The sequence below is a fragment of the Hippoglossus hippoglossus genome, chromosome 3, assembly GCF_009819705.1.
Source record: "Hippoglossus hippoglossus isolate fHipHip1 chromosome 3, fHipHip1.pri, whole genome shotgun sequence".
In the NCBI taxonomy this organism is placed as follows: domain Eukaryota; kingdom Metazoa; phylum Chordata; class Actinopteri; order Pleuronectiformes; family Pleuronectidae; genus Hippoglossus; species Hippoglossus hippoglossus.
The window spans coordinates 31,730,577-31,753,778 of NC_047153.1; the positions used below are offsets into that span (position 1 = coordinate 31,730,577).

The following is a 23,202-nucleotide window of genomic DNA, read 5'->3' on the forward strand; positions in this document are numbered from 1 at the left end:
TTTTATTTTTATACAGTTAAAATATATTTTGTATAGTGTGTCTGCTGTATTTAATTATATTCTGTTTTGGGCACTGTTTGCGGCTTGTTATTTGCGACAGGTGAGGATGCCGTAATGAAGTTCATTGCACGTGCGTGTTGTTGTTATTGAGCACATGAACGTCGTGGTGAGTGCGAAGTCTGAGGAGTGGATCGCAATAAGTTTTTGACCGTGACATCGTGAAAACGTGACATCGTGAAAACATGACATCGTGAAGACGTGACGACGTGACATCGTGAAAACGTGACGACATGACATCGTGACAGGGTGAAAAGACAGCATAGCCAATTTGGTAAAGGATCGATATAAGGTGTGTCTGTAAGTTGTGCTGGAACTGGAAAATAAACCCTTTTCAAGATTTACCTGCCTCCTGGAAGTGTGTCGACATTGGGTTTTCACAACAAGGCAAGGTATATATGTTGGACACGAGTCAGACTTAACAAACACTCCGCAGGCTTAATATAAGTGGCGTTTGGTAATGTGGAACGAAGTAAAACGGCCACTACAGACCCAATATGAGTTCGTCACACTGACCAGGCACGACCAAAGTTGACACTATGCAGCTAACACCATAAAATTGCATCTCCAAGTCATAAAAGCCCTCAGGCTGTGTCTGCAAACCACCACAGCCAACCAAGATGATGTTCTCTTCTGGTCGCTGCTTCTCTGGCAAAACAGCAGAAGACTTGAGTTTCCCCATGCGTGTTCGCTGATGCTACATGCCAATGAGCTGCAAATTATGGTTGACAACAACAGGAGAGTAGAGCTCATTGAAGGTTTTGATTTTCTGAGTGGCCTGAATGACTACTTGAGACCCCTTTGGTACCTTAGCACAGTTTTGTTCACATAGGTCAGCCAAATTGCAGATGTCAGAGGGAGATTCAACTGTGTTACCCACACCTCCCCTCGCCAGGTGTGGGTTTCCTAGTTTAACTGCTGATCCTGTACACCAGCACTGCTGGTGGGCTGAGAGCGACGTTAAGAAACTTACGCCGGATTCACACCGGATGCGGTAGCGCCGCGCCGCGCAGTGCCAGGAAAAGCTGTCCGCCAATTGGGCTGTTCACAACTGCTGCGATGCGCCTCGCAGCGCAGAGGGCGGCTCGCACTCCGCACAGATGGTTTCGGCGTCTGGTCAATTATTTACGTTCGGCACAAGCATATCGCTCCAGATAACACACTGAAAATCGATTTTAAGTGATATAAATTACATATTATATATGATAGAAACGATCAAATATGCATCCCATACTTTGGATTTCCCTGCTGTTGTCCTGGAGATTCAATTTCCCCCGATTTTCACCCCCACATGATGAAATTTCCCCTTCTGCCCATCCACTATAGGCCCACAAGCAGACAGACAGAGAGAGATAGAGAGGGGTTGGGGGGGCTATGAAGACCATCATCATGTTCCCCCGAACCCCTACATTGAACGGGTTACATACAACAACAAGTGGAGAAAGCAGAATCACGGGCTGACCGGCGCCGAGAAATGCGGTTCCGGTGTGAACAGCCAGGCAGCTGCGTGTGCGAGAATGGCGCTGCGCGGGACGGCGCTTCCGCGTCAGGTGTGAACCCGGCGTTAGAGTTGTTACCAGGATGCAGAGCTGCAGTCCTACACACTTCTCTGCGATCCATCTGGATCAGTCACACAACCACAACCCCATAGAGACTGTCTGTCCCCCTTCCCATACATTTTTTTAAATCAAACATTAACAGAAGGAGAATTCCACACACAAAACTAATACAAATTAACACAACCTCTGCAACAACACAACAAACAAAGACATTTAAATGTGGACTATTAAACATATGATCACTGCTATTGAAGGCTATTTTAGTAAATGAACTAGTCTTAGATCACAAAATGTATTTATTGTCCCTCACTGAGACCTGGCTGCATCCTGATGAATATGTCAGCCCAAATGAATCTACTCCCCCCCAGTCATGTAAATACACACATTCCCTGAGACTTTGGCCGAGGAGGTGGAGTTGCTGCTATTTTTAACTCCAGTCTATCAATTAATCCTAAACCTAAACGAAGCTACATCTCATTTGAAAGTCTTGTTCTTAGTCTTCCACACCAATCCAAGAAACCCCCACAGCCAATCATATTTGCTGTAGTTTACCGTGCTCCGGGGGCTTATTCTGAATTTTTATGGAATTCCATGAGTTTTTATCAAGCCGAGTCCTAAAGACCGATAAAGTTATTATTGTCTGTGACTTTAATATTCATGTTGACAATAAATATGATAGCCTTAGTGTTGCATTTATTTCAGTACTAGACTCAGTGTACACACTGACTGGTTTCAGTCAGTGTGTACACCAACCTACTCATTGTTGTAACCACACACTTGACCTTGTACTATCATACGGTGTCAAAATTGAACATCTAATAGTACTTCTGCGTAATCCCAATTCTATCAGACCATAATTAATAACCTTCGATTTTTCATTATCAGATTACATGCCACTTGTAAAAAACTCCTTTTCTAGATGTCTACCTGATAGTGCTGTAGCTAAATTTAAGGAAAAATTCCAATTATCAGTTGAACCCAGTATTATCCGTCGATATAACCAACAAATTCTTTAAAAACCCTAGCTCACACTGAGATTGACCATCTTGTCGATAGCTTCTGTTAAAGTCATTACGATTAACATTAGACTCAATAGCGCCTCTAAAAAAAAGCATGTAAAACATAGTAAATTAGCTCCGTGGTATAATTCCAACACACATGAATTAAAACAAGCATCAAGAAAACTAGAAAGGAAGTGGTGCTCCAACAACTGTGTTGAAAATCACCTAGCCTGGAAAAATTGTGTTAAAGCATATAAGAAGGCCCTCCACAAAGCAAGAGCTGCCTACTATTCAAAACTAATAGAAACAAATAAAAACAACCCCAGGTTTCTCTTCAGCACTGTAGCCAGGCTGACAGAGAGTCACAGCTCCATCGAACCCAGTATTCCTCGATCCCTAAATAGCAATATCTTTATGAACTTCTTTAATGATAAAATTCTAACTATTAGAAATAAAATCAACCATCTCCTGCCTTCAGTTGACACTAATACCCTATCAAGAATAGAAATCTCAGGAACAGCTGAGAATCTTACCAATTATTTAGACAGCTTCTCTCTGATCACCCTTGATCAGATGACCACAGTAATCTCATCATCTAAACCCACAACTTGTATCTTACATCCCATTCCTATAAAAAAGTTACCTACAGAAATTCTGCCCCTAATTGATAGTACGTTACTGAACACAATCAATCTCTCATTATCATCAGGATATGTACCACGGTCCTTTAAAATTGCTGTAATCAAACCCCTTCTCAAAAAACCCACCCTGGACCCGGAGGTTTTAGCCAACTACAGACCGATATCTAACCTCCCCTTCCTGTCTAAAATCCTTGAAAAGGTTGTAGCTAATCAGCTGTGTGAGTTTCTCCAGGAAAGTAATGTATATGAAGACTTTCAGTCAGGGTTTAGAGCCAATCATAGCACAGAGACAGCCTTGGCAAAAGTCACTAATGACCTTCTAATAGCTTCAGATCAGGGATTTGTGTCTGTCCTCATTCTGTTAGATCTTAGTGCAGCATTCAACACTATTGATCATCAACTTTTGTAACAGAGACTACAGGGTTCTGTGCTCGGCCCAATTTTATTCTCATTATATATGCTTCCACTAGGAAACATTATCAGGACACACTATAAATTTCCACTGCTATGCGGATGACACCCAGTTATACTTGTCAATAAAACCAGAACAGTGTAATCAATTAACTAAACTCAAGGACATAAAAACATGGATGACCCGCAATTTTCTATTATTAAACTCAGATAAAACAGTGGTTCTAATACTTGGCCCTAAACACCTTAGAGATACATTATCTAATGATATAGCTGCGCTAGACGACATTGCCCTTGCTCCAATGAAACAATCAGAAACTTGGGAGTGATCTTCGATCCCAATTTGTCCTTTAATTCTCACTTAAAACAAATTTCTAGGACCGCCTTCTTTCACTTGCGTAACATCTCAAAAATCTTACATGTCCCTATCTCAAAAAAGATGCAGAAAAACTAGTCCACGCCTTTGTTACATCCAGACTTGATTATTGTAATTCCTTATTATCAGGCTCAGCAGTAAGTCGTTAAAGACTCTGCAGCTTGTCCAAAATGCTGCAGCACGTGTCCTGACAAGAACCAGGAAAAGAGACCACATTTCTTCTGTAATAGCTTCACTACACTGGCTTCCGGTTAAATCTAGAATAGAATTTAAAATTCTCCTCCTCACCTTCAAGGCCCTTAATAATATGGCACCATCATACCTTAAAGAGCTCATAGTACCATATCACCCCACTAGAACACTGCGCTTCCAGAATTCAGGCTTACTTGTCGTCCCTAAAGTCTCTAAAAGTAGAGTAGGAGCCAGAGCTTTCAGCTATCAAGCTCCTCTCCTCTGGAATCATCTCCCACTTTCAGTTCAGGAGACAAACACCATCTGTACGTTTAAGAGTAGGCTTAAAACCTTCCTTTATGATAAAGCTTATAGTTAAAGCTGGTCCGGTTTTGTCTTAGACCTGCTCTTAGTTATGATGCTATAGGTCTAGAAGGTCGGGGGACACATGACACTCGGAGCTTCTCTTCCCAGCTTCTCTTTCCTTTTCTCCCTCCTTATCACATCAAAGAAATTAAGGTCTCATCAATACATGTTAGTGACTTGACTTCTCCCCCGGAGTCCCTTTGCCTTATCGTCCGCAGATCCAGGGCCGCGACTGCGGCCACATCGTGGATTATGATGGTGGATCGTGAATCAGAGATCGTGATCGTAATGGCGGATCCTGTATCGTGTTGGCATCTGATAATGGTGGTGGACCACGATCGAAGTGGCAGCTGATGGTGGATCCTGATGGCGGCAGTGGATCATGATTGTGGACTATGGTGGCATCCGATTGTGATGGTGTATCCTGATCGTGGTGGCTGCTGACCATGGACTATGATTACAACAAGACTGCTTGATATAATATATGTCTACTGAGATACTCGACCATTACTGACAATAATTCATCAATTCATTTACCTTCCATTATGCTACAAACTGTTTATTCTAACCAATGCTGTAAATACCCTTATCTTTCTGATGTTCTTCATTACACATGGCATTTAATTTATTGCACCTCTGTCCGTCCTGGGAGAGGGATCCCTCACATGTGGCTCTCTCTGAGGTTCCTACGTTCTTTTTCCCGTTAAAAGTTTTTTTCAGTCGTTTTTCCTTACTCTTGTTGAGGGTTAAGGGCAGAGGATGTCACACCTTGTTAAAGCCCTGTGATAAAAATTGTGATTTGTGAATATGGGCTATACAAATAAAATTTGATTGATTGATTGACCTGTTGTGGATGGGGGGACTGGAAACGTTGCTGACGGTACATTAGTGTTCAGAACAGGTGCACTGTCAACCATAGGCACACAACACTGGGATTGGACTGTATGAACTGGTGCACCTGCTCTTCACCGCGTAGCTGCTGCAGCATCAAGTCTCTCTTGGATTTCAAAGGCAGACCACTACTCCACAGACTTAAACTGGAAAACTTTAAATTAGCGAGAGACTGGTCAGGGCAGTGCTTGATAAACATCATACTGACCTCATGGCTTGGGTCATGTATGCTGCGGCCTTGTCTCTTGAGGCATTCATCTGCAACATCTACTGCTTTGTTGAGCCTAATCCAATACTCCATACATAGCATCCTCACCTGACATCAGGAGTGTGTTGTAAGACTCACCCAGCTTCTCAGCTAACTGTGAAATGAGTGAACCTAAATCTGGATTCTGCTAAATTTTGCTTGGCATGGCATGATCAATATAATGAGTTGAGGTTAACTGTGGAGTTCCTAATGCTGTGACTCTAGGCCCTGGTGTTCTGGGTTCTAAGGTTTGATTTAACACATCCCTCCCCACACCAAACTGGTACTTAAAAGAGTCATGGGAAATATCACTACTTCACTCTCGGACTCAAGACAAAATGTCTTAGCCTCTGCCCTTTTACAGTCAAGTTACACACAGGGAAAAAAAACATTGAAAAAGTGTTTTTAAAAATTCTGATTAGAGCAACAAACAACAGAGGTGTATAAACACACCAGCAAACAGCAGCACATCAAGTAAAACAATATCTCTGGTGTTATCAAAACCGACCATTATACTTTTTTCATAAAAAACTCTCAAAGAAAAAAGTCCATGAAATATCACTCTTACCTTCTGCTCATTATCTCAGTCTGTGGAGAAAAATACAGCTTCTTATGTCTTTTGTTTTAACAGTCCACACATTACCGGACCGGTCCAATAGAAAATACCTGAGTACCATGAGTGACAGAAGCCTCCCACGGCGAACGAGCTGACGTCGATCTGTAGACCAATCCTTTAAAGGTCAAGGCACCATTGTAACGGGTGTCCTTGTCTTAAACAGTCTTTTGGCTGACTGTGTGCACATCCGTTAACTTCACTTTAATCTGCGTTGTGTTCTATTCTATGTGTTCGATTGTGCTTAATTAAGGACTCTGATCCACTGTAGTTGACTGGTTGCTCCTTTGCTCATTTAATGCTGGCTGGTCTCAGCATAGCAATGAAAAACTTGTCAGATTTTTCTTGTAACATTCAGCCTCATCCACAGGTCATCATACCCCTGTCATAAACACACAAGAGACCCTGTAGCACTGGAAAACATGAGTGTCTCCTACAGCTCATAAAAGTGCTCTCAGAACATTTCTCTGTGAATTTGACATCTACTGCATGTGATCTTTGTCAACCATGACATAGAAACATAACTGAGAAAATAAAAGAAAGAAATATGAATTTGGAACATATTCACCAGAGAAAAAAATGGAGGACAGTAAGTGAAGTAGGTTGAAGACCAGTCGAACTGCTGCATTCTGGATGAGCTGCAGAGGTTGGATGGCACTAGCAGGTAAACCAGCCAGGAGGGAGTTGCAATAGTCTAGGCGTGAGATGACAAGAGCCTGGAAGGTCGGGAGCAATAGACTGGAGAATGTGAGAAGAGTTGGGGTCACGCTGCACTGCAGCTGCCTCCTTTAATGAACGCGTTCATATTTGTTTTAAACGTTGGAACTGAACGAATCAGTTTGCAAATGATGAACGTGAACGTAAGCGGTGTTCACTCCATATATATCTATATATATATATATAGATATATATGGATATATATATATATATATATATATGTAGGATTATGCAAAAACTACCTATTGACCCATGGTGGAAGATTGAGGTATGGGCCAAGAAAGAACCGTATCACATATTGTTCGGTGTCAGGTCATGTTTTTGTTATTATTTTGTTTTTTGTCACTTCCTGTTTTTATTGCAATATGTTACTTACCTCTCCTCTTGTTTCAGTCCTCATTTGTTTCCCCCCTTTGTGATTGTTTTCCCAGCCCTGACTATCTACACCTGTGTCTTGTCACCTTCCGCTAGAGTAGAGGTCACCAAACCCGTCGATCGGAAAATCTTCACTGTCAATCCCCGTAACTCTGGAACACTGGCTGTCGTTGCACCGCAGATCAGGTGCAAGTCCGCTGCTGGCGGAAGAGCAGCTGCTATATCTACTGCATTTTCTTGAGTACAGGTCGGATTATGTACTGTATGATATGAAGACGTGCATCTTCCGGTCTTGTGATAACAATCAAAGCCCCGTAAAACAAATTAATGGATTCAGAAAGTGAAATGCTGGCATGCTTTTACTTGAAACAGTTTCGGGAAGTGTTGGAAATATGTACGTTTTTGACGTCGACAGATTATTTTAAAGGACCCATATTTTACATCTTTCTGGGATTTAATTTGAGGTATTGGTCCCCCTAAGATGATATATCAGTGGTTTAAAGTCGAAAAAACTGCTGCAATGTGTATTTCCATGTCCTCTCTGCTGCCTCTCTCTGGAGCTGCAGACAGAACAGGCTGTTTTCGGGTTAGGGTTAGCCTCTTGAGCCCCTCCTCTGATTGGCTGGCTGCACCAGGCCTATCACCGGTCTCATTCTGGCGCATTCACTCTGGTAAACACAGCTGAAAGTCACGTTATGTTTGGATACAGCTGTAGAAGACCAGCCACATATTTACAGTCGGTTACAACAGGCTGTTTGTGAACGGTAAGTTACACCCGTCCGCATGTTTGTTCAAGTTTTAGCAGGAAAGTCGGCCAATGTAGGAGTAACGTCCCGAGTTACAGTACGGAGTTTCAGTCCCGAGTAACGAGTAACGTCTACGCTACTCCGTACTGAGCACAGCGACACGGCACGTCAGAAGAAATAAAGCGTAACCACTGGTCTCGAACAGTAACGTTCTTAGAAGGAATGTGCACGGACACATTCTCTTCCTTGCTTCCCTCCACGCTGCAGTGTTTCTTCAGTGTTGTTTGTTGTGGTTATGTGCTTAGCCTGTGGTAGCTAACAAGCTGCTAGCTCAGCAACAAGTCTGCGTGGTGACGGTGAGCTGGGCTGGTGGGTTCGGAGGCTGGACTGGTACCGGCTGGGTGGGGCTGAGAGATGAGTGCGATCCCGAACGACTCATACGGGGGAGGAACCACGAAACGAGACGTTTCAATAACATATTTCTTAGAATGGACTGAGTGAAAAAGTCCGTGGAGTGACTGTTTTCATACTTTGAGGGTCCCTACTGACCCCTTCAAGTAATTACGGATAGTAAAAGCCCAGAAAAATGTATTTTACACAATATGGGGCCCTTTAATTTGTGTCTGTTGAATTTATGTCACAAACATCAAAATCAACATCAACTTCAAAATATAGGCACTCCAGCGTTTCTGTTTACCGAATCCGTTCATTTGTTTAATAAAGGTTTTTTTATTGTGAAATATTTGCAGGTGTGGAAGATGCACGGCTTCATACTGAATAGCACTGGTATTTATTTGAGTACAGAGGACTACTTTTATAAAAGGAAATAGTCATGTTTATGGCCATATTCAACTCAAAGCCTATATGTAAAAACATTGTGCTGCAGTAGCATCTCCTCTGCAAAACATATTGTTGAACTGAGAAGCTACATATTGTGCATTAAACAGATGCTTGTAAATCAATGTGAATATTGTGCATTGAATAGATAAAATTGCATAACTGCCTTTCTTTGTGTATATTTATGCTCGTACCCAGATGTTGGGCAAACTGATGAACAGGTTCTGTTGTGGAACTGATGGCAAGTAAGGACTCAGATAGAGAGAACAGCCAGGAAACCAGATGGGTGAAGTGTTTGAGTCCACAAAACACTTTTGGAGTCTCGGGGGTAAACAGGGGTTGCAGCCAAATCCAATACAATTGAAGTAAATGGGACCCCTTCTTCAGTCATAAAAAAATAACTGAAAAAAAACACAACATGCCTCCATACTGCTCGTGTGGTGTCATCCAAGGTGTCTGCAAACCCCGACATTCATTTTTCGACTCGTAACGGCGTAATTTACACCATGTTTTAGCCTAAATACTCCGTCCTGGGAGAGGGATCCCTCACATGTGGCTCTCTCTGAGGTGTCTACATCCCCCCCCCCCTGTTAATATTGTTTTTTTGGTAGTTTTTACTTACTCTTGTTGAGGGTTAAGAGCAGAGGATGCCCGCACCTTGTTAAGCCCTATGAGACAAATTGTGGATTTGCATTTGCATCGCTATGTCCTCTACCATCTCTACTTCTGGTAGTGCATTTTAGGCTTAAAACACGGTGTAAATGACACCGCTTCGAGTCAAATATGAATGTCGGGGTTTGCAGACACTTGGATGACACCACACGAGCAGTATGGAGGCATGTTGTGTTTTTTTCTGTTGTTATATTACATCTGAAGAAGAGGTCACCTTGGCTGCAACACTGTTTACCATAGACTCCTAAGTGTTTTGTGGACTCAAAACTCTTCACCCACCCCTCCACCGGCATAGTGGTGAGTAGATAATGAGGGAATTTTCCTTTTTCTGTTAACTATCCCTTTAAACAAGAGAGCAACACTAGAAGGAATGCAAGAGAACATGTACACCAGGATAACAATGGTAATCTGGCAAAGAACAATGGAATTGAGGAGACTGTACAAGGGGTTACTGGCAGGAAGGAATGGACAGGAATTGGGCAGAAGGTAGAAGTGAGTAGTAAGCAGGAAATATAATATTAGTGATAAATAAAAAATAGAAAATGCAAAATGAACAAATTAATAGGATGCTATATCTGGAGGATTTCAGCAAAGGCAGGGATGAAAGCGGAACCATTTTGGATGACGTTGGCGATGGCAAAGCGAAATGGGGTGGAGCAAAAGATTGACGGCAAGGACAAAGGCAGGACCTTATTGGAGGGAGAACATTGATATCCCACAGTGACCCTCTTTGAATGCTTTGTAGTTTATTTGAAAAATTCCACAGGTGCATTCAAAATGAAACATTCATACTGTTGTATATTTAAATAACTTATAACATACAATACATATAACTCATAACAAGAAAACAATACTTTTGTCAGGTGTTGACTATCATCCTGACTATTCCCTGCCACACTTCACTAAGACAGTTGAAGCTGAGACTCTTGTGGCATAAAAAACATTTTAAGAATGAAATTTGACTGTTCTAACCAGAAAGACTATGTGTAATGACAGAAAGAATATTTGATGTATGATGAGATTTAGTTGCACCTTTATGTAGCACTTTCCTTCAGTGTGACTCATTTCAGATATATATATAGTCTATTCAGTAGATGCCCCAAAACATGTTTACATTTGTGTGACAGTGACCTCTAGTGGTGTAGTAATTATGACAGGAGCCAAGGAGGATGTCCAGTCATATTATAAAGTGACAGATGGAAGAAGAACGGGATCTTCAAAACTTAAACTGAACTTCAATATAAAAGACCCCTGTTCTTTTACCATTTCAAACCAAAAGTCCATTTTGTGTTTTTTTTAAACCATGACTATTGTTCATAACCATGTGTCTATAATTTTAACCATCAATCAATCAGATTTCATTTGTATAGCCCATATTCACATATCACAATTTTTCTTGTCTGTCCTTGACACCAAAGGTCCTCTAACCTTAACAAAAACATGATTTGGACCCAAACCATGATCTTTCCTTAAACCCATCCAAGTTGCAGCAATTACTACAGCATTGTCATATTATAAAAAGGTTATTTATTTCCCAACAGTGATTTTTAACAGTTGGATATCTAATTCAAGCAGTGCTCCTATTGGTTGTGTTAGCGGGTAGTGATAAAACCTCCTGTATTGTTGTGTTGTTTGAGAACTTCAAAACAAAGGTTTTAACTGAAAATAACAGGCAGAAATGTTATACTGAATATTTGTGATATTCTCCACTCTGTAGGACACTGCACTATTTGAAAGGACAGTGCTGGAAAGACTTCACAGCAACCTTTCCAGGTGCAGGCTGGCTGGACAAGCAGTCAATCCCAGGTTCGGCAACATGCCAGGAGGCGTGCTCAGCCTCAGACAAAGCAAAACACCCCAGGACACATGTGTTTACAGATGTCTCAGAGCTACTGTCTCATCTCTTGTGGAAGCTGGGACTGTGAATGATCTGAGAGAGCTTTCCAAATGAGTCCATAGAGTCCATATGTTCTTCTGTTTGTGCTGCTCTCAGCCCTTGCTGGTCAGGAATGTCCCGTCCTGGGGCTGAGGCCTGTTCCAGAATGCTTATCCTAGGAAGGAACTGAGCCAATGTCGGGACACCTCTGTCTCGACCCTGCAGCCTTTGCCGCTGGTTTCCTAGACTGAGCAGAGCTCCGTGTTTGTCAGAGATGTAGACGTTGTACCCGTCTGGTAAGATCTGCTCTCTAAAGGTGCAGTCGTCTCTGCTGTAGGTGTGCTGGAAAAGACAGAGAGGCATACATTCTTATGTTGTCCTCCTACAAATAGATGAGTTATTGAGATGGAAGGTTTTGTAAAGACTAAATACTAAGTTTTTTGTATTGCATCAATATAGTCCGAATGCAGAGAATAAATTTGAAAGGTCAAGCATACAGCCAAAATGTTAAGAATAAAGTTTATATTTTTTCTGAATAGGCCGCACTAATTCAGAGGAAGATATTTTTTGCACTTTAAGAAGAAAGCTGAAATGTCGAGTGACTGACAGATGTGAGCTTCAGAACAGCAGCACAATCTCTACTTTATCCTTATACCAATTACCACATAATGTTTATGCGAGAAAGAGAAATAATTTACTTATTACTAAAACTAATGCTGAAGTACAATGTCACCAATTCATCAAAACAAGTTATTTTGTTTAGGCAGTCATACATGCTAATGTTAGTATTTTGATATATTCTTCATAAATTTTACTTTAATCTTGAAATTTCAAATTTATTCTCAATATTTTGTCTTTATTCTCAATATATGCAAAAAATTTAAACATCTCCATTTAATGTGACTTTATTCTTGACATTTCAACTCTTTTCCTCAACATTTAAACTTCAATTTAGAATTGCAAAATGGAATTAAACCTTCCTCTTCTATTCATTTTCTTATGCCTGGTCCTATTACTCCATTCCATGGAGATATTGAAAAATCAACACATAAGTAAAATTAGTTTGCCTTGTTTTTGCAGAGTAACAAATCATGTCTTTTTTTCAAGAATCCTTAAAACAATAATCTAAAACATATTAACTCACTGGAAATAACACACATATTTGCTTGCTCACCTTAGTATATTCAGGAGTTACCAATCTACAGTTTATTCTGGTATGGCTAATATTAACTTGTTAGCAAAGTTTGAAAGGTACTGAGCATTCTTCAGTCAAATTCTTAGAATGCTGTCCGTGCGGCCCCACCTTGATGTGTGACCCTCTATTTATTCCAACATTAAACATAGAAGATAGCCATCCACTAACTAAAGGTTTGTGGTTCGATCCCCTGCTCCCCCTTTCTGCACTCCAACTGCACTTGGCCCAAATAAATACAGTCCATTGACCATTTGTGAAGCAATTAGTTGCTTAATAAAAAATTAATGTGTAACTATTTTGATTAAAGCTGCTTAGTATTTTACTTTTTTCTCCCAAATATATATTTTGGTTTTAGATAGCGAACATATTCATCAGTCAATCATTAGATGCAGCTGTAAAATTGAATTACAATACAATACGACTAAAGCCATTTTATATTCCAGCACAGGAGTCCTGCTCACTAATTTCCCTATAAAGGGGGCCCAGGAGCTCAGTTTTGCCCCAGGCCCCTCTAGCAAGTCATTTTAGCCATGGTCTCAGCAAAGTTATTAATTTTGAGTGCTTGCTAGAATATTTATTGGGTTTTTTTTCAGTATTTTTGGACACAGTTTGCATTAATTGTGTTTTTAGAAACCTGTTTTTATCAACAGCAACAGAAAAAACATACATAAATGGTGCTGCACGTTCTTCGATGGCTGTTTACTTTTGGGAAAGAGAGCCAGCCAGAGGCCAAGGTTGTTGTTGCTGCTGCTGGAGCTTTTCATTCAGGTTTTTCACTTTGCAAACACATCTTACCCTGCACCACACCGGACAAAGGTTGATGAACCAGTCGACTGTTTGAATGAATGACTGATTGGCATGCAGTGTTTTCGGAACACTGAAGCTGACTACCAACAGCAGAATAACTCATGTCAGCAGTGTCTACAAAAACCTATCTTCACTGTGTGAAACCTATTTGGGAGAAGCATTATTCAGCACATGGCTATGTTTTAAAAGGTGCATTTTTATCAAATTATTACATTTAATAATAATTTTTCCCATACTGTTAAGTGATAAAAGAAGTTGAATTATGAGCTTCAAGCACTGAATGAAATTGAAATATCAATGTAGGTGTGTGCGCTGGGTGATAATGAGGACACTGAGGAAGGAAAAGTTTTGAAAAGAGGTGACGATTCAGCTGAAGCACTGAGGGGATGTAATGTATTTGCTGAAGAGTGAGCAATGAAAAGTAATAATTTATGTGTCATCCCTATCTGGACACATAGGGATGCACTCATGAGGCTCAAGATGCACTGTTGAGCATGGCTATATTTCCAGGGTAGTTATTTGTTCAGTGTGTGTCAGTGATTTTGATTCCCATTGGGTTTCTAGACTAAATTTTGCCTAATAGCTCCTGTTACCTGCAGTGCAACAATACCAATGTAATTGTTTAATCCATAGCCAGGGAGCTGCTCCAGTGAACAGATACAGTTCTCAGACTATACAGCCACAGTAAGTAGCCTAACATATTCTTTTGGCTCAATCAGACCATAGCTAGAACCATAGACTGTACATGGGTGGATCATTTGGTAGATTTTCAGTTAGCATCAGTAGTTTACTGTAATTCCTAGTGAACTCTGCATGTGGATTTAAAAATTAAGCCCAGTTAAATATCAGCACATTTTTTGAATAAAAGCAATCTCCAATAAAACTATTACAGAAGGAAAGTGTAGTGACATTTATCATAAGTCATTCATTTAGTCATTATTAATCATGGTATTAAAACATGTTTATCATAAATTTGTATAATTTTCTGTATATACTCAGATGATTATGTATTCAATTGAATTTGTTCAAACTGAAATTGGTTTAGACTACGGTTTAATCTCAAATAAAAATAATAATCTTTACTTAAATGTATTATAAATGTATTGACTAGGTTATTTTAATTTGAAGGCATTGGTTTAGCTGATTGTTTACACACAGTACATGTTACATTAAGTTTGTAAGAGGGTTGCAAACCTTACAATCACCAAAATTCTGTTCGGCAGTGGTAATGAGACAGAATTAATTAATTAGACCTAAACATAAAGAAATAGATTAATTAGTGAATTACTTTTGGAATAATTCGAATTTTTGGAACTTCTGTTATCAATTAACAACAGATGTAGACATAATTTGGTAGCAGATTGTAACATTATCATATAAATCCTTACTGATGAGAACAGTCGTCCATTGCCTTCTATGCAGAGAAATCGTGCAGTTGCTACTCCTCTGATGGCAACACAGCCTGGATCCACTGGACGGATCTCCAGCAGACCTGCAGTTCAAATCCTCATCAGAATGAAGAATCACACCAAACCCACTTCAGTTCTACTGCAATCATCAATATGATTTACCAACAATAAAAGTTTCCAGCTATTTAAGTATGTGTGTTAACTGCCTTACTTACTGTACAGAGATTGGTCTGCAGAGCCATGGATCTGTCCATCCCCACTGATCAGCAGGTGAAGTCCTGGCCTGGCAGCGAAAAGGTGCCTGAGTCGTACCACCTGGTCCCAGCCTTGGTTGATGTGGGGTCCCTGGTCCAATAGGGGTAAGCAAACAACTCCAGCAGCAAGAAACACATTGGCAACGGATACAGTGACCACGAGCAGAATCATGATTAATCAAATCCTCTGTATGCACTGTTACTGCTCCCTCCAGCTGGCAGAGTGAAGTAAAGAAGTCTAATCCTAACCCTGCCTTTTAAACGTGGCCCTTATCAGTTGCAGATAACCCTCCCAGAAGCAGACCACAACACACCCCTACATGACATCCAACTGAATCATAGCTCTCCACTGGGCCCAGACAAGCCCTAACGGGGGTCGCTAATGTGTCATGTAAACTTCATTCAAAAATCTGACTCTTTAAAGAAATATGACTCAGTACTGGTAGCATATTAGTAGCTATATATCTATCTATATATATATATATAGATACATTGCTTTCAATGTATTTGCTTTTCATTGTATTTCTCATACATCTGAGATTTTCTTTAATGCTTTGACTTTAATGTCTGGTGACCCCCAACTCAAACCACTACCGTGTTGTGCAGATGGTGTGCCTATTGCGTTGTACAATATATACAATTTAATACATCAGTGCTAAAAATAATATTGACATACTTTCACTACAATAACATGTTGAATGCAACACTTTTATTTGTAATGCTTTATCATTATATTATAGTTTTGGTACTTTAACTAAAGAAAATGATCTGGAAACTTCCTCCACCACTGTGGTATTAGTAGGGGACATATTGTATAAGACATATTGTATTTCACACACTGTCTGCTAACAATGTCACATTCATAGATTATTGTCAGAATGACATTAAATAAACAATGCAGTAGCAGTAGAGGAAGCCATAGTAATAGCTTAAGTTGTAGTAGACTTGTTAGTACAAAGTGGTAGGGGTTGTTTTAGAAGTAGGTGAGCCCGTAGTAGTATTATTGTTTTGGTTTTTGTACGTTAATTAAAGCGTAGTTTGGGCTACAGTGCCTGTAGACTACCGGTGTCTCAAATTGATGATCATGTTGCATAATTATGTTACATAAAGTCCTACCAAATGTACTCAGTCAAATTGCACGTTTTTTATTTGTGGATAGGGTAAAGTCTACAGATTGGTCTGATTCCAAGTGGAGCTGTGAGACTGGGTCACTGCACACTAAAATGACAGTCTTCTTTCCGCTCTTATCACTTTCTGGCCTGTGCTTCCGCTGCTCTGACTTGCATTTACATACAAGTTAAACTGTAATGGAGTGCAAACATCACTATTCACCAAAATGCAACTCAAGCCCACATTTTGAAGAATTGTCTTTTGGTAAAGGTTTTAAATGTGCAAATTGAGGGTTTCTAGGGGGAGATGGTGTTACAGCGTTAAAGCACTTTTGACAAGCATTTATTTATGAATTATCTTTGCTAATTGATGCCGTAAGACCTCCCTTTACCTAATCTGTCGCCACAGCTTCTGTCACTAGATGGCAGCGTAGAATATTAATTGCTCGTTTCAAAGCATGATGGGGGATTTAAAGCACAGAGGACACTAATAGTGAAGTCAACATAATTAATTTTCTTCTCAGAACCAACACAGTTGATCCAAATCATTTACAGCTATATTGCTCGGTAGTTTAACTTGCATCATGAAATATTAGAACAGGAAGCCCATAGTAGATTTAAAAAACCTATAGTATATATTTCCAAACAGATTCCCAAATTATTCTTTTACTTAACACATTGCCCACTTGTACCAACATGTACATATTGGGACATACTATACATATGGTATATGGTACTCTTTTGGTTAATTGAGATTATTTATGTATTGATTATTTATGCTATGATTCTTATCTTCTTTCAATATGATACCAAGTTACATACAAGGTCCCTATAGCAAGACAAAACTTTTTGTCATTTTTATGTTTTACTTTAAGATATAGGATATCTTACAATATAAAACCCTTTTCAGATTTGTACAAAAACTGACATAAGTCCTGTAAAATCATAAAAGCAGATCAGCAAAATTAACTTATAGTATTACTTTTAAGGCAGGATGCAGTAAAATGTATAAACCCAAAAGTCAAAGTAAATATTTCTAAATAAAAGCCAAGAGAAGAGAAGAGCAGCATCACAGATAATCAATAGCAACAGATCTACCAGCCAATCACAAGTGACTTTTCGTTTCAAAGGTCTGTGGTTTCATCCAATGGTGAAGTGAGATAAGTTCTAACAAGCGATTTCGCTGCGATTCATATGCTAATTAGATCACACCTTCGCTCCGCCACTCCACGGCGGCACGCCCCCTTCCCCAGCCCCCACCACTGCGAAAGCGGGGGTATGTTTCTGCCCGTTTGTGTCACGGGCTAACGCGGAATTCGCCTCCTGTAAACGGGCACTAACTGCCAGGAATTAGGCGAGTTTGCAGGCGTTTGCAGTGACGAAAATTCGTCTAGTGTGGGTCACACTGGCCCTTTGCCTAGCGTCTGCATGTGAGGCATTTAGGTGACATCTGTAATTAATATAATCAATTGTTAACCCCCCTAACCCTGTCAAATGGTGCTTTTTTAACAGAAAAAAGCGATAGCTAACGGAAAAAAAGCAAGTTGAGGATAACGTTCGTTGTTATTTTCATATTAACCTGCAACTACACTAATGCAACTATCTAGCTCATGTAACGTTAACTAACGTTACAACAACATTAAGGTTACACACAGAGTTGTTTATTGATGCTATAGCTAACTTAGCAATACAGTTAGAAATCTCAGGAACAGCCGAGAATCCAGCTTCTCTATGATCACCCTTGATCAGCTGACCACAATAATCTGACGTTTCTTACTAGCTACAGTCTAAAAGTTGATTTGTTTGTCACCACAAAATCTACACTGATCATCACATAATGATCGATACTTTTATTAATAAGTTAAATCTTTCTTCATAGCAGCGCATTCATCAGCCGTCCCGCTCGCTTCCCCTCATCTCTCTCTGTCTCTCTTACTTGCTCTCTCTCTCTCTTACTTGCTCTCTCTCTCTCTCTCTCTCTCTCTCTCTCTCTCTCTCTCTCTCTCTCTCTCTCTCTCTCTCACACACACACACACACATATACAGTGTGATCGGACACGTGTATAAACTTAGTCTGAGTAAAAATAACAGACCATTTAAACTTAGTAAATGTATGTGTAGCTGGAGGAGATGGTGTCGCGCTCGGTTTGGCTCAACGCGGTTGTCGCAGCGCACAGCGAGGAGCGATAAATGACCGACAGAGCCGCTTTAAACTGTAAAAAAATAACTTTTCATGGTCCAAACATGTATGAAAAGACTCCAAATGATTACTGTAAGTGTGCATGGCTCTCTGGTTTCTGCCCCGGACCCGGTGCTGCTGCTGCCGGGCTGTGCGCCTTCTCTCGGCTGTGGAGCTGTCCGTGGCTTCTGCGACCGTAGCCAGGGACTATTTATGTTTATTGATCGAAAGTCATATCGTCATTGCGATATTCAGCAATGTTATAGCATATTGCATGTTTTCCTAATATCGTGCAGCCCTAATAGTCAGTAGTTGTGGACACTTGTATTATAGAATACAAAGAATGTCTTTATTATCATCACACAGCTGAAATTTAGTGCAATTCTACAGTGGCAGGCCCTACATAAAATATAAATAAAACCATCAGCAAAAATCAATCAACGCAACTCTACACACAAAGTTTAAAAACAATTCTGAATATAGAAAATGGAATAATAAATAATCTGTTAATTGGAAGATAGTCTGTATATTGCACTACATTCGTGTATATATATTTATATTTATATCTATATATACAGAAGAGCAAGATTCTGCTTCGGATGACTTCTTAATGAGTGATACATAAAATCAACACAGAAAATGCATGATGTAGTATTTGTGTGTAACAGTATATTTTGTTAAGATAGCCATGTCACAATTATTCAACCCCTATATAATATTGTTGCTTTAAAGCTGTCTGACGGTTTTTATTGAAACATAATTAAGCCTTTGGGAACTCTATAATGATCCTTCATTTGCTTCAGCTGTGATGCATATATAAACCCCACCCATGAAGGTATTCAAGGTGAGTTGCAATCATGGGAAAGACAAAGGAGCTTACACAAAAGCTGAGAGAGGAGATTATTTCCTCACACCTGAAGGGCCTTGGGTATAAGAAGATTTCCAAAAAATGTAATATTCCAAGAGACATCATTGGGAGCATTATAAGGAAGTTTAAAACTTATGGAACAGCTGCAAACCTGCCTGGCCGGGGAAGAAAGCCCAACATTTCATCAAGGGCCCTTAGCAACTTAGTCAGAACAACTAAGAGAAACCCCTGTGTGACTGCAAGACACCTACAGGATGACCTGATGAAGGCTGGTACAAGTGCTTCAGTGGCAACTATAAGATGTGCACTGAATAAACAAGGACTCCATGGCCGGACTCCAAGACGCACTCCACTCTTGACCACAAGGAACATCAAAAGTCGACTAGAATATGCCAGGAGGAATTTGGATAAGACTACAGAGTTTTGGGTGACAGTTCTATGGACTGATGAAACCAAACTGGAACTGTTTGGAGATATGGACCAGCAGTATATCTGGCGTGCGAAAGGCCAGGCTTATGACCAGAAGAATACCATCCCCACGGTCAAGCATGGAGGTGGGTCATTGATGATGTGTGGCTGTTTTTCTGCGGCAGGAACTGGCAATCTTGATCGTGTAGCCGGCATCATGGATTCCCAGAAATACCAGGCCATTTTAAAGAGGAATGTGATGCCTTCTGTTGACAAATTAAACCTTGGTGATCATTGGACTTTCCAGCAAGACAATGATCCCAAGCACAACCTCCAAGTCAACCAAAGCTTGGTTGAGAAAAAGATCCTGGAACGTCCTGGAGTGGCCTTCTCAGTCACCAGATTTAAATCCAATTGAAAATCTTTGGTGGGATTTAAAGAAGGCAGTTGCAGCAGGGAAGCCATCAAACATCACTGAGCTAGAGGCTTATGCACGTGAAGAATGGGCAAAGATTCCGATCGAGAGGTGTAAGAAGCTTGTCAGCACTTACCGAAAACGTTTGTTAGAAGTTATAAAAGCTAAAGGATGCACCACAAAGTACTGAAGCTGGGGGTTGAATAATACTGCACATGCACATGTGTTAAAAGAGTTACATTTTTCATTTGAACTTCAAAGTTAAGTCAACTTCTGTTGTCAAAATAACTAAAATGTATCAATAAATATTTGTTGTTGTTTAATGAGGTTTTTTGTCATTTATTGTCATTATCTTTCATCCACATCAGTATAATGTCTTTTGAGGTGAGGGGGTTGAATATTTCTGATTGCTAGTGTGTGTGTGTGTGTGTGTGTGTGTGTGTGTGTGTGTGTGTGTGTGTGTGTGTGTGTGCACACACATTGTAAGCTTTTCCTTTATGTAGCCCGGTATTTTCTACTCAAACACATTTTTATGTCCATGTAATAGTGATTTTTATGCCACCCCAAAATTATCACAGGTTCTATCCTGGCCACACCACTGAAAATGTTCTGGCTCCGCCACTGGATGGCACACCTGTGGAGGGAAGACAAAACAAGGGAAGAGGAAAACACTAGGGGGCACAGAGGAGCTGTGACACACATATGCCACATGGAGCTTCTCCTTCCTCTTCTCCCTCTTTTACCCATTAAAGACATTAATGTCTCATCAATACATGTTAGTACCCCAGTACATGCTGGGCAGCTGTGGTTGAGCAGTAGAGCGGCCGTCCTCTCGTTTGAATGGGTGAATGGCATACTGTAAACCGCTTTGAGTGGTCATCATGACGATTGATTGTGGACTATGGTTGCATCCGATCGTGATGGTGGATCCTGATCATGGTGGGAGGCTGTTGTACAAAATTAAAATAGGAAGTGCCTAAAACTATGCAAAACAGGAAAAATAATGATGTCTGTAGATCTGGCTAGATATGATGCTTTTTCAGGTTCAGTGTGTAAGATTTAGGTGAAATGGATCTATTGGCAGTAGTTGAATATAAAATAATCCTAGTGATGTTTTCACCAGTGTGTAATCATCTAAATTCTACAAATTGTTGTTCCCTTTATATTTACATACAGAGCAGTTCCTCTCTACAGAGGCCGCCATGTTTTTCACAATAGTCCAGCGAACGTTTGATGCACAAATCTGGGATTCATCAATATGTTCTTACCTAAATTTGTTTGCAGAGTACAAACAATTTTAGAACTTCCTCAGACCATGTGTACGCACAAATAAGATAAGATATTTTATTAGTCCCGCAATGGGGAAATTTGCAATGTTACAACAGCAAACCGGTATATACAGGGTAAAGAAATACATTTTTATTTTTATTTTTTATAAATGAATATTCAGGGATTATTGCAAAGTTGAGAAATGTTAAAGTGCAGTCCATAGTGGTGGTGCATGGAGTTTTTACTTGGAGCAGAGCTGGTTGTAAAGTCTTGCTGCTGCAGGAAGGAACGACCTGCGATACCTCTCCTTCAGACACTTAGGATGGATCAGTCTGTTGCTGAAGGAGCTGCCCAGTGCTGTGATGGTGTCCTGCAGGGAGTGGGACTGGTTGTCCATCAGAGAAGGCAGCTTCGCAATCATCCTCCTCTGTCCCACCACCTCCACTGGGTCCGGCTGTCCTAGATAATATGTTAAAACAAAAAAAAAGTATTTAATAGACAACAATAATTTAATTTACTAACGCATTTGTGGTATGCCCCAAAGTATTTGATTAAATTACGTCAACAGTCATTTCTCAGATTTTCAGGGTCTAATATTATTCCTAATAATATACGTGATAGTCACGTTATTTTATGTTCCATAATTTGTCAACTACCGATCACTCCATAATGCATATGGAATCCATATGCATTATAGAGAGATCGGTAAATGACAGACTCAGGTGAAACGTTTGGCACTGGAACAATTGCACCCCGGACTTCCGCCCACATGAGCCAGAATTAATTTCTGATTTCAGTATCAAGTATCACTGTAACCTGCACTATGTCATTATAGTAGCCCTGTTCACTTATATATGAGTGATAATGTTTCCTATGATTTTAATTGAAGTAACAAAACACAAGATGTACACCAGAAGTGTGAGAAACACTGAGAACACATTCCATGACAAAGGAGAGGACAATTGAATGAATGTTGTATGCACTTTAAACACAGTTATAAACTGAAACAAAGACTGACACTCAGAGAAATGTTTGTCTTTGAAATTGTGTTGAATTTGAATAAGATGCAGTCTGGATGATGAACTGAATGCTCCGTGTCTTCATTGCTGCTGCATTCACACTGTATTTTTACATAATATACTTTGTTGCTGTGTTACCAACCCTGGTACCTGTTACACATTGACCAAATGTATTAAATAACCATGAAATTGACACCCTTTCATCTTCATCTTTTATTGTCATAATTAAAATCTTCAACTATACCAGTTGAGATTGTATGATTAGTTTACAATAAAGTATATAAGAATGTTCATATTGAAATGTAGCAGTTTTGGCTTTCATTAAATTGTTTATTGGCCTATAATTGACTGTATTTACTTGTAGTGTCTCCCCTAAACCTGTTTGCCATAAGTTATTACATTAGTAGCTCATGCGTGTACATTAGCAAGACACAAGTTAACTATACTTGTTTTGGTCTTTTGGCTAATTAGCTGTAAACTTGAGGCCCCCCTCCCTCATATTTATGTTCCTGGATAAATGGGGCGTCGCTCCTTCTGAAACAAAAAAGTTAAAACACAGCGTTGAGTCATAATCTGCAGGAAGATCTTCTGTCTGCAGGAGTGTGTGTGTCCGCTTGTCTCTCCCCTCTTCACACACAAACTAATATCACATGTATTCAGTTATTAATCGATGATGTCAGATCGTGACTCTGGGTCGTTCTGGTCACTTTAACC

At 40.1% G+C, this 23,202-nt stretch overlaps 1 protein-coding gene and 1 long non-coding RNA gene across 2 annotated transcripts; both read right to left on the reverse strand.

Annotated features, from left to right (window-relative positions):
- Nucleotides 1-3,028: 3,028 nt before the first annotated feature.
- On the reverse strand, nt 3,029-22,623 carry LOC117759457. The gene is made up of 3 exons (XR_004613475.1): nt 22,484-22,623; nt 16,554-16,563; nt 3,029-3,039 (listed from the first exon to the last, which is right to left on the reverse strand). It is a non-coding gene; the product is annotated as an uncharacterized LOC117759457 (long non-coding RNA).
- On the reverse strand, nt 11,086-15,481 carry fgf19 (fibroblast growth factor 19). The gene is made up of 3 exons (XM_034581583.1): nt 15,183-15,481; nt 14,947-15,050; nt 11,086-11,898 (listed from the first exon to the last, which is right to left on the reverse strand). Exons 1-3 carry the CDS (start codon nt 15,391-15,393, stop codon nt 11,578-11,580), a joined length of 636 nt encoding a protein of 211 aa, XP_034437474.1. The 5' UTR covers nt 15,394-15,481; the 3' UTR covers nt 11,086-11,577.
- Nucleotides 22,624-23,202: the final 579 nt, after the last annotated feature.